Genomic DNA, 15,616 nt, shown 5'->3' with positions numbered 1-15,616 from the left:
TCCAGCAGCAGTGGCCACATACGTGGCCCTAAGTGACTTTTATATATACATATATATGCATATATTTTATATATATACATACATGTACATAATACACAATTTAGACAGCCTTCTGTGTATATAATTTATAATTAAATAATTGTCATAAGACTTATAATACCCATTATATGAGTCAATTTTACACACACACCCCCACACACACCCTTACTTATTGTCATACATACATGATATTTCTAGCTCCCTAAAACCACAAACAGCCTGTCCTGGCTTTTCCCTATTTCTAACGTGCCTTACTTTTTGAGAGAAAAAAAAATTATAAATACCACACTTTTTTGTAAATTACACATACGCGCACATAGAGCGCTATGTATGTGTGTGTGCATATGTTTCTATGCACTATACTTAGTTTGAATTACATAGAACAATACGTTTATAAATTTTATATAATTATAAAATAAACACCCAGGTGCATGCTTTTTGTTAAAAATTAATAAATCTAGTTATAAAAAGGCTATAGCACCAGCTATAGATGAACAGGCAACGTATGTATGTACATGTGTAAGATATTTATATATTTGTAAATTAAATTAGATTTCTATAAACGTATATTTTAATAGATGCATAAAGCCATGCATGCATATGCTCTTACTAACTATTTTAATATATATATACATACACACAAAAAATCTATTTTGCACACAGCATCCTATAGCACGAAATGGGGTTTATATTTGTGTGCCTGTGTGGGTTCTATGAAAGATATTTTATGTGTGTATGCATACATAAAAATGTATCATGGCTAACTGCAGTACAGCTCTGTACACACACGGACGCTGTGTTACATAACACGCTTATTTCACACATCCACCCACCCCCAGCCCACCCCTCGGGCAGCCCCAGGGGGCCGCGTGGTGCTGTGGGTGCCCAGCACTCTACCAGCACCCTTCACACCTCGCCTCACCGGGGTTTTGGTTTGGTTTTAAGCCCCCGTCTTACCTCTCCCGCAGAGCCAGGACGACACTGCCACCCGTCTGACATCATAATTTATTGGTGCGAATGACATTTAGTACCACAGTTGTCTTACCAGTGACATAACAAACGTACACAGCCCGTGAGATGGGTTCGGTTACAAACACCAACGTAAGGAACGCGTCGGACAGATCAGTGTCTCGGTCTGTTACTCAATGGATGCAGAAAAACATTTTTTCAGGTAAAAATTCAGCATGTTCTGTGCAGGTCCCAGCCCAACCACCACAAACGCGTCGCCCCCCGCCCGCATCAGTTACAGTGCTCAAAACATCGCTGAAATGTCACTTCAAGCAGCTTTTTTATCTTTCAGAAAAAAAAACTAACCAAAAAAAATATCAAGGGATGAATTGGGGGAAAAAAGTGCAACAACCAGTTTGCAGAAGCACCGTGTCAGCAGCCAGCAGGGCTGAAGGGAGGCACCTGCCCTCGCACTGGGCACAATCCAGCCCAAAGCTCAACCCCAACCAACCCGGCCCCAAAAAGACAGCGACAGCCCGGCTGGGGGGCAAGAAGCCTCTGTTGGAAACTAGCCCAGAGACAGCATCGCCACCACTTAGGAGGCGTGGCACTCACCCACACCCAATTTATTTATAGTTTACCTCTACGACAGCGGGAGGATCAGTCATTTAGCAACATTTACATGCCACAAGACCACGCAAGCCAAACTTGGGCTCCATTTCCACCCGAGCTGCCCAGGAGGCGCATGCCCATTGTCCCCGCAGCACCTCCAGCCTGGACCACACACAGGCACGGCCCCTGCTGCCTCTCTGCCGGGGCCATGCCCACATGGACACCGTGAGGAAGCGGCCACGGTGATACCGGTGGTGGCTTCCAGAGGACAGGTGGGCTCAGCTGGGAAGGGCAGCACTCCCCTGTCCCTTTCGGGGAAGCAGGAGGAGGAGTTTCACCTTGGCACAAACGGGGATGGAAGGGTGGAAGCGGCCGGGGCTCTGCATGGAAAGTACTGTCCGTGGGGAGGAACGCAGGGACAAACTTACTACCAGGAGTTGATTTAAGATGCTCTGAGCTCTGGCACTTCTTCGTGTTTTAAGGGTCTGGAGGATGTGGGCGAGCAGGACGCACAACACTGCCTTCTCACACGGTTTGGTCACCTCCAAACTCCCCTGCCAATGAACGGCTGCAGCTTCCTACATTTAAAGACAATGTTTTCTCTCCTTCATGTCTTTAGGGTCATGCTTCGCATCCCGTTAGGATGTCAGCATCTCAGGGACTCGCAGTCTCCCCTGGTAAATGGCTGGCAGGGAGCTGGGTCAGCAGGAGGAGCGGGCGGACGCCTGTAGCAGCAGCGGGACCAAGGCTGACCCAGACGAAGCCCTCTGGTGAGGCTGGGCCTTGGCTGAGCTCTGCCACCAGAGCAGGCAGCTCAGCCCTGGGGCCGCATCTCCCACAGAACTGAAGCAGCACTGAGCCACAGGGGAAGAAAAGCAGCTTACCACCAACCCCGCCACCCAGCAGCGCCTCAGAGAGGGCGTCTGAGTGGGCAGGAGGGAAGGAGCACATCCTCTTGTCCCCCAAAACAGTCACCACTTGCCGCAAGGAACCCTTTTGGGTTTTTGCACTGGCCACGGACCACATTGTCCAGAGAAAGCCCCGCACCCATGTGATGTGCCACCAAGACTCTTCGTCATCCCATGGTGGGGCACCCCTTCCAGCCAGGAAGGTCCTCGAGGCAGGTACCTGCTGCAGGAGACACCCAAATCGGCTGCACGTGGACACGAGGTGCAGGGGGGAGCCATGGAAACAAATTTCGGGTTGAATCAGCATCTCTCACATTTTGCTGCTGCCCTTCTTGGCTTCCAACATGATCAAGTGAATGATGAAGGGAAAGGGAAGTATTATTATTATTATTACTGTTATTATTATTAATAATTATTTTTAACATTTCAAATAAAACCATGTTGTGTTGTAAACAGAAGCTCATTCCTCAGGTCTGACCAGCCAGTCCCATCTAAGGTTTATGCTTGAAATGGGCTTCCACTGAAACAACAACAGAAAAAACAAACAGAGAAAACAAAGTTAAAGCCAGGAGCACCATGAGCACAAGCCCAGCTCTGTGGGCAGACCTTGTGCTGCTGATGCTCTTCGGGTCTAATTATCCTCATAACTGGGTGACCGATTGTCCTTACAGTACTGTGGACATCACCACAGGGTGAGGAGGAGGGAAGCAGCAGGACACCATCCTCCTCCTCCAAAAGTGAGCCTCGCAGAGGCTGCTCACACTACGTGCAAGGGAGCCCCCACAGTCATTGCATCCCTGACCCCTCTCCATCCACCCCGCCCTCTAACAAATGGGAAATAAACGGGACGAGGCTGTTCTCCAGACCTCGTGAGCACACACCTGCGTATTCCTGAGGCAGCATCGGCCTGCTTATAACCTTCTGGAAGGTGGTGATCCACTCCAGCTGGTCGTCCTCTGTCTCACAGGCGAAGAGGAATTTCCTGTCCGGGGTGACGATGGTGATGCCGTGCTGCCAGTGATTTCCCTGCGTGGATGGCGGGAGCCCTTCCAGAACTTTGTAGCTGTTTTCCTTGCTCCCAATAAACACCTCCCCTCTTGCAAAGGCATCCTAGAAGACAGTGGAGCAGTGAGGCAGGATGCAGATGAAAATCCATCTCATGGGCTTGCTCTGCACATGGCCAGAAGTGCAAAGTGCAGCAGCCAAGCACCAAAACACCGGTGGCCCCATGGAGCTCCCCACCAGCAGCACCCAGGACTTGGGACCTGCCCCCCCAGCCCCCCCACCAGGAATGCATAATCCAGGTGCAGAAAAATCTGCAGTTGGTGAGGGTTGCTCAAGCATTTTGGTGAGTGCCAGCCTGGGCTTTACTGCAGATGATGCCCTGCAGACAGCCCAGGCTCCTTCGTCTTACCAGGGGATCTTTGAAATACATGAGTCTTCGGTCATCCATGGTGAACCACCGCTTCTTGAATCCTTCTGTTTGCTGAAGAGTCAAGAAGTGACAGATTACACACCAAAATAAGCAGCACCTTTCTCACTGGGCACGACCCAGGGCACTGGGGTTGTGTCAGGCAGCTTGGAGGACCCAGGAGGGTTGGGACAGTTTCGGAAAGGCAGTTTCTGGGGCCAGATGCACCAGGCGGGCTTGCAGAAATGGCCAGCAATCAGGGAAATGAGGTGGGCTGGTCTGTGGTACTTTTGGATTTTTTAACCTCTGCTTCCAAACCCAAAGTGTGGGGGTGAAATGCTTATTAACGTGATCACAGCGTTATGGCTTCACCTCTCCAGTGAGGGTGAGTGTCCCACCAGCAGACCTCTCTCCACCCAGTACAGAGAAAGCCTTGGTTTTGGGGGTATTGCAGAAACATTCATACCCTACCTTTGGCCCCGTTTTCTCCATGTATCCTTCCTTCAGGTAGTTTCTAGAAAGCTTTGGCACCAGCTGGAACAACCCAAACAGGAGAGAAAGAAGAACCAGGCATCAGTTGGGGGGGGAATCAGGCAGCCATGGGGGTTCCTGGATGGGGGCAAGCCCCCACCTAAGCCCACCCAACCCCTCTGCCACCAGATCCCACGGGAACCCAAACCTTCTCACTGACCACTGGACAGAACAGCAACTCTATTAAAGCTTCTGGAGAAGGGGGTGGGTTTATTTGTTGGTTTTTGTTGGCAATTCTAGGCAAATGAGCCAGCCACCTATACCACAGCAGCCCGGTAAGGCTCCCTCCTTTCAGTTTTTAGTATTTACCCCGTAGAACTTTTTGTCTGAAAATGGTCTAAAGTCTCTTGCACCAAAATAATGGTAATTGTACAGCACACATTGAAGGATGGAGCACTCCCAAGCTTTCCTGCTTTTTAACAAGATTATAAAAATGAGTAAGGAAAAAAAAAATGCAGGAAAACTCACATCAGCGTCGCTGGCTCCAGGGAACGCCACTTGTAAATAATGAAAACGTGCTGCCCGAATGGCATTGAACCAATCCACGATTTCCTAATAACGAGAAAGGAAAAGAACAGCAAGTCACATAGTCTGCACGTAACGAAATAATGTGGTCCTGCTTCATTTCAGCTCTCCCAGCACTTTGTCCCAAGTGACAAGAGTGGGGTTTAGTGGCAGCCCTCAAAAAAAAGAAAAAGAAAAAGAAAAAGAAAAAAAAAGCATAAAACATAAAAGAGAGGATAAAGCTGCAGTGAGAGGCTCATGGCAGCAATAACCCTGCTTCCAGCCACAGCAGCCTGGGCTCACCCAGCGGAGCAGGGGAGCTGCTTGCAGGGCAGCCTCACACAGAGGGGCTGCAGCAAACGGGTGAAGGCCAGGGAGCAGCTAGCTGCTCTCCTGGGCTTCACAGCCTGCATGGGGCACCCAGTGAGCACCCAGGGTTTTTCTGCAGAGGCTTGTGCTCCCTGCCCCATGGACAGCACAGTGAGGTGCCCAGGCAGTACGCAGGATGAGCCATCACCTCTGAGCAAACTACCTCCATAATCTGCAATGGACATCACCCTTTATGTGCCATAGCCACTGCCCAAGCATCATTTTTCTGTAAAAGATGCTTGCAGGGCTCAGAAAACTGGTAGCACTTCTCATCCTAGCTCCCCATCTGCTTAAGTAGTGTTTGTGGGAGGCGGAAGGTCAGCAGAGGAAAACCCAGCTGGCGGCTTGAAATGAGATTTCAGGTGAGTCAGGAGCCACCGCTTAGGATTAGTGGAGCCCAAAGCACCGGGGAGCTCCAGGACGAGGAGCAGGACATGCAGGGGGTGCTTGGTGGCCCCAACCCCTCCTCCTGGTGCACAAAGAGCTGGTGAAGCCCACTGTGGATATGCTGAGCCCAGCAGCGAGCCTGATCCTGGGAACATGTTGTTTTACCCCCGTTGCACCCCGTTTGCTTGCAGGTCCAAAGCGATCCTGACACCACCGCAGCCCGCTCCCCATCACCATTCCCATCCTTCTGAATGCAGAGCATGTGAGGAAACTTTTAATGCCTGAATCCTCCCCAGATTTGGAGGCCGTAACAATATAGTTCTGTATTTTGCTAAAAGAGTGACCAAATATCTCCTTAACCTTGTACTGCAGACCACCGGTCATATCCTTGAGACCTCTATGGAAAAGCACAATGATATTGAAGTCCCAGCTCAATTCCCAGACACTGTGGCACTTCTTCCTTTCCATGGAAAACATCTCCTTCCATTCTTTTCCCCTCCAAAATAGTTGTGGTTATGAAGGAGACGGATGCACTGGCTGTTATTAACACGTGTGAAGTGTTCTGTGAGCCAGGCATGATCCTAAGATAACCGACCTTCTAGGTGAGGTTGCTGTAGTGTAGGAAATACCGTAACCAAGTAGAAGTCAGCCTTTGGTAAGATGTAAATTTTTACATACTTTAAAATGATTGAGGGGGGGGAAAAAAAGGCTCTTATTTGTAATTTTGAATATCTCAGTTTTAAGGAGTTGAACTTGAGGTATCTTAAAAATGATTTAATGTAGCAAATAGCCATCCTCTAAAAGTGCCGATGTTCTGCTTTGGCTTGTAACCTATTTCAAGTTGAAAGGGGAAAAAACATAACAGGACATACACAAACAGCATTTTGGAAAACTCTGACCTACTTGTCTGAGGTTTTACTTAACTTATCACTTGCTTTTCTACCTTAAGCAGCTAAGCAGACCCCAGATAGCAGCACAAAGAGGATCGGCAGAAGGAACTGGCTCCTCAAGTTAATGATGACCATAACAGCCTGGAGGTAACGAAAAATAAGCTGTAATTTTAAAACGGTGATATTTCATACAATCACCAGTTGCATGGCTACTGGATGTCCTGCCTGAGGGTCGCCTCCTTGACTGGGATGTGAGGTAGGGTTTCACCCTGCAGAAAAGCAGAGGATGAAACTCTCATGGACTTCAGACAATTGATCGTTTCTTAGAGCATGAATCACCCATTGCTACACCACCTTTCTTTACACAAGCCTCTACCTGTGTCTGCAAAGCCAGGAGGCTCACTTGCTAAAGGTTTTCTGCATTTATAATCATGAACACCACCACAGATTTGGTGAGGATATATCTGATGTACAAGAACAACTTTAAACTGCTCGGTGGTTTTGGACAGGAAAGTGTTGTCTCATGAGCTCGTTAGTAGAGATTCCTTTAACTGATTTACGTCTCAGAGCAAGCACAGAAAACAAACTACTGGCAGTACCTTTGCAGATGGCTCTTGCAGGCTCTCAGCTTCTTCCTGATTTACTGCCGGTGCCACTGCAGACCCCACCTCACAGGCCTGATGGTGCCACCTGGGTGTCCCTCCAGTCTCTGTCCCGAACCTGAGTTACCTGCACTGCCAATGCGATCTCAGACTGGACAAAAATACAACTTCTCATTGTTCCTCCTGCTCGTCAGTCCCTGGAGCTCGAGCAACAAACTCCTGCTGTTGCTGACTGATCCCCCATGCCGTCTCTGCCCGTCCTGAAAGCCCCTGGTGTTGCTCAGCAGCATCGGGGAAGAGCACTCAGATGATTTGACCAGAGAAGATTCAAAGATACCGATCTGCACCCTGAAGGGTGACCTTCCCTGGAGATCCAGCCCACCTCTGAGGATGCTAAGGATGACGATAACTTCAGGGATGGCAGCAGCACACGGCAGCTTTCTGAGCTGCTCCTGTGATGGCTTCCAGAAGTCCTGCAGAGGGAGCTTCAGGCCCAGACAGGAGCTCAGTGCGGTGGGAAATCAGCTTCTGCAGATTTCCTACGAGCCACAGCGTGCCTGGAGCCCTGCCAGCCTGCCTGCCTTCAACCATCAGAGCAGGTCCTGATGGTACGGTGTGCGAGAGCTGTAACTCAAAGCCCACTGCTCTCCTCTCCTGCACCTCCCTGCCTCCAGCTCAGGCCATCGAAATGTCTAGTGGCCTTTAACAAACCAACCCTTCTCCTGGCAAAACAGGCAGAGCTCTACTATGGCCTTGTTTGCACTGGAAAATGGTGCCAGGTAGAACTCCTGGATCATTTTTAGTTTAATGGACATGCGGTGTGATGCGCACAGCCTTCACCTGTGGTGCTCCGGCCTAAAGCTTCAGCTGTTGTGTCCTAAAGTGAAAGAGCGAGCTCCTCAGCCCCTCCCGCTCACACACAAGGTGTGTTGCTCTTCATTTCATTTCCAGCAGACCCGGTGTCCATCTCTAGCAGGTGCCTCAGGCTCACCTCAGCTGGCTCGGTCCATCTGGTGATGGGTAGGCGCTAACGAACCCCCCAGCTGCACGGAGCTGCCCCAGCCCCTGGAGCTCTGGGGCAGCAGCAGGGTGACCCAGGCTGGCCCTTCAGCCTTGATCCTCTTGAGTGCCTCGCTCCAGTGAGTTTTGGGGTTATTACCACAGGGTGTTTGACCTTCTTGCACTCCTCAATCAGCCAAAAGGGCAAAGAAATTTCAAGGAAGTCGAGAGGCATTCAGCTTAGGTGTTATCAGATGGCATCAGTGAGCTTCCTGCCCACACACCCTAACGGAGGCAGGAGCAACCGTGTTCAACCCGTGGGAGCAGAAATTCAGACCTGGCAGTCCTGCCTACAGCAATGGCCTGAACATCACAAAATGCTCCTTCCATGCAGGGCCTTGGCTGAAAAATCATCCTTTTAAATCTAAGCCAATTAACAGCAAAATCCCAACTCTGCTGAGCAGACTGCCAGCAAACCACAGACAGCAGCACGATGGTGGGATTCAGCTTTCACAGGAAAGAGCTCCTTCCTTTTATTTCCTGTGCTCGTCCTCAAATCAAGAGCACCTTGGTTTTTGGTGGCATGACTGGACTATGGTCTGGAGACAAGTGGCTCTGCTGTGAGCACGGACTGCTTACTGCTAGCAAGGCTGGCTGGCTCCCCACACCTGGGTGAACGGAGAACAGGCTGTGCATCCAGACAATTCCACAAAGCCCGGGGGACCTGCTGTGCTGGTCCACATGGGATTGCCCCAGAAAGCCTCACAGACAGACAGGGCCCTTAGCTAAATGTAACATCAAAGGATGTAAACGCAACATGAGCATGATAGTTTTAGGTTTGGGTTTATTGGCCACTCCAGGGCTGCTATTTTATGGGGAACCCAAATATTTGGTGGACGAAAGAGATGAAGATATGCCTGTGAGATGGCATCACTGCAGACTCACCTGGTTCTGCTCTCTGCATGCACACCAGTGCATGGAGACAAAACCCCAACCTGCAGCTGCTGAGTCCAATGGGGCAGTGTGATGACTCTCAGGGTTCTTTCATGGTGACCCCATGGACAGGTCCCCTCTGACACCCTCCAGGAGGACAGTGACCCTCCTCTCACTGCCCTGACCTCTGTGTCCCACTGTCCTCCTTGTGCAAAGAAATGCCCCAGGCCCCTGAGCCCTCTTCTCCACAGATTTCCATTTTAGAAAGCTCCACATCCCTCCCATATCCCCCAGCAAGTCCCAGCTGGGTTAGAGGCAGGTGTGACCCAGGTTGGCTCTGCACAGGACCTCAAACAAGCCCTTGTTACCTCCATGCTCTCACCTTGCCATCTTCGTGATAAACAAAGATGTTCCTTGTGCTATTGTCCTTCAAGTAAGTGATCTGTAGTCCGTGCGGGTTCCCAATTTTTGCAGGCTGGAAAGTTGCATTTAAATGTTCAATCTTCATAATTGCTTTGGGTTCTTTTGCCTGAAAAACACAGCTGAGTGAGCAAACACCTGAGAATTGGCTTTCAAACCAGAAAGCAGTTCACTGTGTCAGAAACAAACTCGTGATTGAGGCCATTAGCTACAACACGACGCCCAGCACACAAAACTGCCTGGTGATAATATATCTGAGGCTTTGCTCAGGCAGCGACGAGTGCTTTCTACCAGCTTGGGAAAATGCTCTGCTGTTCTGTGAAATTCAGTAAAGTTCAAGGGGAGAAAGATTTCAGCCCAGAAGCAAGATCAAGTCAGGTCTCAGGAAAGGATATTGTGCTATGAAAGACAAGCAACTTCATGCCTCTTCTCCCTGCTTCTAATTCCATTGTCTCCTGACTCACAGATTTCCTCCAGCCTCTTTACATAATGATAAATGACCAGCATTTACACCTGGATGAGCACTATTAAAGAAGAAAGAAAACCAATCAGACAGACAAAAAAAAAAAAAAAGCACAGACTGCTAACTAACAGGCCAGAATGCTTTCTGCATCTCAAGCACCCACAGCCAGTTCACCCTTGCCCAAGAACATCAGACCTGACTGCCAGGGACACCATGCCCATGTCCCCACCGGTCCCATCCTTCCACACAAGTCACTGGCTTCTGACTCTGCTCCTCCATTTGCCCTCTAAACTGGGTATTTGCTTTCCGGAGGAACAAACGTACACCTCACAACCACCTCTGGGGTAGATTAGCCTAGCAGTGAGTCTGGGTCAGGCCCTTCCCAAGCACCAACCCCATCCTCACCCTCTGTGGCAGGTCACCTGTATTTTGCAGCACAGTGTCTTCCTACAAACCAGGGCTAGAAGCTCACCGCCCTTTTAGGATGGAATGAATACAACAGAGAAATTAACCATTCTGAGAAATACAGATTATGCTCTTTGTAACACCGGCTTTAGGCCGTGCTAAGTCTCCTGACTTACAGCTGCAATTAGCTAGAGGAGAACCCCCCCAGGGCCAATTCCCACTCCATGGGATGCGACTCAACCCAGGCATGAAGACGTGAGCGTCTCCAGACAGCAGCGCTGGGACACACAGATGAGAGAGGCTCCATCTCCCTGGAAGCTAGATGGCACTTGGCCAAGTTGGTATCGCTTTATTCTGCTGCAATGGGGACAAAACCAGAAGGATTTTTCAGAGGGAGCTGAACAGCTTTGTGGGTGGCGACTAATTTCAACCCAATGCTCCCACTGCCTGAAGCATCACGGTGTGACAGGACTTGAAATCTCAAGAAACAGAAGAAAACTCCTCGGTAGCCTTCCACTGCTCATTTCTGCACGCAGGATAAGGATGGTGGCTGACACGCAGCCTGGGACACAGCCAGGGGACAGTGCTTGGGGACAAAAGGCCACGCAGCGGAGCCATGGTCCCCCCCAGTGCCACAGGGAAGTCCCTGCATGGGAGGAGATTCCAGAGCTGCTTCGGGAACTTGGGGACTTAACGTGGAGGCCAACTCGCCGTGGGTGACCGCGGCGGGGAAATCCCGGCAGAGAGGATGCGCCGTGGCAGTGCAGTTCCCACCATGGCTATATGGTCACCAGTGAGGCAAAAAAAAAAAAAAAAAGCCTTAAGCCACACCATAGCAGTTAATAGCAACTAAATTGGGGCTGGATTTGGGACTTTCACTTCTCCCTCACTTACGACTGGCTGTCTCCTGTCAGGATGCATAATTGCACCACCCCTCACAAAGCTGAAAATGAAGACAGCGCTACCTAAGCTGGTCACTGGGCACGGAAAAGAGTGGCTGGATGGTCCCCTCCTCTGCACGCATGGCCAGTGATGCCCCCATCACAACACAACAATTGCACCAGATATTTTTAGAGACTTGCTGATGGCTCTGTCTGGATGGCTGTCAGTGTTTTACTGGAGCTTGATGCACAGCTGTGATGGAAGCATTACCCTCTCTGAAGGTGATCAAGACACATTGAAGGTTTCAGGGGAGACTAAAAGATCAGAGGAAAACACCTCAGCTCCCTCCATTATGTGGTACAGAGTAGTAGAGTGTCTGTCCATTCATCACCCATCCAATTTTCATGGTAATAGCTCTGTATCTCACTTACAATAAATGAAATCTGCTCTGGGGAAAAAGACAAATGCTTCTACCGCTTGAAAGTGAAAGAGAAAAACCTGAGGACTTTCCCTCTGGATTGCTTGCCATGTCACTTAAAGGAGGTTTCAGACCCCAGTGACCCCCATGAGGTGGCGTTACCTTTGCCACTAGCTAGCCACAGACACAAAATCCATCTCAACTGGATCATACACAGACAGAGCTGAGAAAAACTCCTTCATTGGCGGTTTAGGGAAAGCCTTATGGACTTTAAAACACAGCAGGAGGGTGTAAAATGGTCATTTAGGGTGTCTCACTGTGACTGTGGTGGTGGACCAAGAGCATACACTACAATGAGGCTGGCAAGCTGGTACCTTTTCCTGGACCGATCGGTGACTCAGTGCTATGAAAACTCTGTAACCCTATAAATTAAACAGTGGCCCAGAAATTACTTCTTCGCAGATGTTCTTACAGCTGTGATCCCCCATCCACACAGAGCAACCCCAGAAACTCACGTCATTTTTGTTGAAGTACTTCAGCGCACCTTCCCTCTCCGATAACACAAATTTTCGGCTTAGGAATTGCCCGTTGTCACGTCCTCTCTTCCACAGGAATCCTTCTCGGTACCCTGCAGCAGAAAGCAATTGCTGAGACCCAGGGATAAAACACTTCACTGACAAAAGAGATAGGGTAAAGAAAAGGAGAACTTTGACATCAACACCAAGTAGATCAAAGGTGTGGCTGGACTGCACAAGACAGAATAAACAGGCTTTTTCCTTCGGATTTGCCTTTCTCACTCTGATGCTCTTTCCCAAGCTCTTGTGCGTCAGAGATCTCCACGCTCCGATACAGCGACGTGACAGGTAAAGGGGGACTTGCACCATGCACCACGTGCTGCGGTATGGGCAAAGACTTGAGCCCTTGTTCCCAAGGGACAACCCCACCACAGCTCCTGGCACCACCTCTCACAACTCATGGAAATAGCACTTCTGGAGCAAGAGGAGGGCAGGGAGGATGGGGCCTCCTGCACTGACGAAAAACAGGAACCTCCAAGAACTGTCCAATAAAAGCTTTATGAATATCAGCAGAGGGGTTGGATAGTCTTCTTCCAGCTGTTTAAGACACAATTATTAAAAAGTCCCACTGAAAAAAGCGTTCCCCTTTCTCTTAATTTCAATCCTTTCAGATTTCTGGTTTTGGCTCTCAGAAGGGAGGATTTTAAATTAAAAATTGCACGTTATAACAACTTGTAACTATTTTTCATTTGTTCTAGTAAGTGGAAGTGACTATGGAATCGCAAGCAGCCTGTCCTTCATCTGAGCGCTATGAATGGTGGTGTACAGAAAATCCTCATTCAACCTGCTTTTCAGACAGTTGCTCATGTCACCCAGTGTCATGTAGGATTTATTTAAAACACAGATGAAAAGATGCACAAAAACCACTCAGCCGGCTCCTCAACACTCACTCTACAGGTACAAATGATATAAAATGGTTCCATGCCATAAGAAACCTAGAGAAAAAAAATGTCCACACACACAAGCACGTTTAACAATCAGAAACGACAGAAAGAAAAGAGTGACACAGACAGGGGCTATAGATGCTAACTGAAGAGAAAGTGCCCATCTAGCTAAACGTGCCTTTGCTGATAAGCCAAGATACCAGTTTATTCTGCCTGGACTGCTGAAACCCCAAGCCAAATACTTTATCCAGCTCCTCAGAGAGACCTTTGCTGAATGCGAGGCAAAGCTGTCAACATCTGGCGTAAATAAGTGCAATGGCAAAGCCCGTGCTGTCGGTAGTGCTGAATGCTAACCATAGAGTGCCATAAATCTGAGCTCACATCAACTGCTGGCGTGCAGGACTGCAAGTGGGCTGATAGCGTGATGCAGATGTAAGGGGTGGAAATATTTAAAGCTGTCAGCGGCCTCTCCTTTGTTTCTGTATTTTATATGGGTCATGTGTTGCAGCAGGGCTTTCTTTTAAAACGTGATGTCAGGCTGCTGCCCGCCCGGTCCTTCCATCCCTGAGCCCTCCTGTCCCTCCGGCACTGGACAAATGCTCCGCGTGGGCAGAGCACCGAGACCCACTCACAGCAGCACACAGACACCAGCCCGCGAACCCAAGCACCGACACCAGAGACATCAGGAGAATTACAGGGGCAAAGCTCTTACTGTGGTCCAGCCGTCTGTCCCTCAGGCTTGGGGTGCATCTTCCCCAAAGCCACAAGTAAGGCTGGCGGATTCAGTCTAACAATTCAGTCCCGTTCCAACTCCAGCTGGGACTTTTCTACCAAAACGCCATGCCCAGGCCCTTGGGGGGCACTCACAGTGTTAGAAAGAAGCACCCACTGACAGCGGAATTACCCAGCGCCTAAGCAAGGGGAAGCCAGCCAAGAAAGCCACCGGAACAGCCCAGGGCAGCAGCATCCACGCAAGGCACAGGCTGAGCTGCTCTTATCACCGCCACGGCACAAATTAATTCCCGGCTTTGCAGGGAAGGCCACTACCTGCCAGGTTTGTATCAGCAAAACCGCTACGCGCCCGATAGCGCCTGAACAAGACGGAGCTCAACGGGGACAACAGCCCCCGCGACACAGGGCTGACAGGAGAGAGACAGGCAGCAGGTTCTGCCCAGCTGATAAGTTCACAAAACGTAAGATTTGCTTAACACGAGGCAGAGATGCTGCCAGGGCTCTGACGGCTGCCCTCCGGAATGGGAAATGGCTAAGTGGCAGGGATGGTTTCAGAGCCTCGCTGCGGCTGACATGTGGGAAACACCACCAGCTCGTCGGGGGCTGGAGAGAGCTGGATCTGGAGGAAAGGACACCGGTGTCAAATAATAGAGAGGGAAGACAACACGTGGAGGATGGTGACAAATGCAAAACACAAGGTGATGCAGGAGGAAACACAATCTTGTAGTTCAAAACCACCCACCTGGGTTTGCCCAGCTCAGCAGCTCAGCCCTCAGCAGCACAACCTCAGAGCAGCTCCACTCTGCAAGTTTTGGCTGTGGGTCATATTCCTGCACTCATCTGGCGTGTTTTGTTACAAATATCTGAATGGCACAGGGTGTAAGGATGCTGCAGGCATTCCCTGTTAAACTTGTTCCCCTCCACAATTTTTTTTTTGTGATTTCTCTTAACACTTAAGGAACAGGGAATAAAAACTCTCCGCATTTCCCCAAAGAGGATCTCAAATAATTGGAAATTTGTAAAGCCCACATAACACTTGCCCCAGCACACAGGCATCCCAATGGTTTTATACAAAGAGGTAGAAGCACACAGGGGTTTGGTGAGCTGCCCAGGACGATACTGTGAGCCAGTGCCAAGGCCAGGCTGGAAGCCTAGGTTTTCATGCCCCTGTATGTATGGATATTTTCATCGTTTTGATCTCCTTTTTCCATCCCTTTGTGGCAAAACACAGTTATCTGAATTCCACTCCAAGGGAGAAAAAAAAAAAGAAGAAATTAAATTAAAAAACAAACAATCAAACAAACAAAAAAACCCAACACAATAGTAAATGTAATCCCTTCCCATAGTTCACATGCCAGCTCTTTCCAGAACCATTGCCTCTGCAAAAGAGCTCCTGGCTGCTCTGACAAAGCCAGCTGCTAATTTTGCTGTACTTTGGCACAGATTTTCTTAAATCCTTTGCTTGCTTCTTTTCTTTCTCTCTTCCTCCAGGGCTGTGTCCTCGGGAGCTGCTCCTCTGCTCTGTCCAAACCTGCTGCCTGCACCCCTGTCAGCGCTGATTAAATGCAAAACACAACGAACTGGACGTGAACTGAACATGAACCCATCCAGCTTCCCCAGGCAAACAGTATGTCAGCAAGACGTGTCCTCAGCAGCCCGATCTAAAAGATTGCGAAAACAGCTGGAGAAAGTGTTGAGAAGCAG

At 49.5% G+C, this 15,616-nt stretch overlaps 1 protein-coding gene across 5 annotated transcripts in view; it reads right to left on the bottom strand.

The window, feature by feature from the left end:
- Nucleotides 1-1,030: 1,030 nt before the first annotated feature.
- The window catches only part of ADAP1 (ArfGAP with dual PH domains 1), a 70,217-nt gene continuing 55,631 nt past the window's right edge, over nt 1,031-15,616 (bottom strand). For all 5 annotated transcript variants that reach the window (XM_083799487.1, XM_083799486.1, XM_083799485.1 and 2 more), the window contains 7 exons: nt 12,237-12,349; nt 9,516-9,662; nt 4,918-5,001; nt 4,390-4,452; nt 3,922-3,993; nt 3,389-3,617; nt 1,031-3,027 (listed from right to left, as the gene is read on the bottom strand). In XM_083799487.1, the coding sequence (XP_083655613.1) occupies nt 2,999-3,027; nt 3,389-3,617; nt 3,922-3,993; nt 4,390-4,452; nt 4,918-5,001; nt 9,516-9,662; nt 12,237-12,349 (737 nt within the window). In that variant the 3' untranslated portion in view covers nt 1,031-2,998. The remainder of the gene's footprint in view (nt 3,028-3,388; nt 3,618-3,921; nt 3,994-4,389; nt 4,453-4,917; nt 5,002-9,515; nt 9,663-12,236; nt 12,350-15,616) is intronic.

This window comes from Anser anser (assembly GCF_964211835.1).
Source record: "Anser anser genome assembly, chromosome: 15".
In the NCBI taxonomy this organism is placed as follows: domain Eukaryota; kingdom Metazoa; phylum Chordata; class Aves; order Anseriformes; family Anatidae; genus Anser; species Anser anser.
This window is presented reverse-complemented; position numbering and strand designations above follow the sequence as displayed.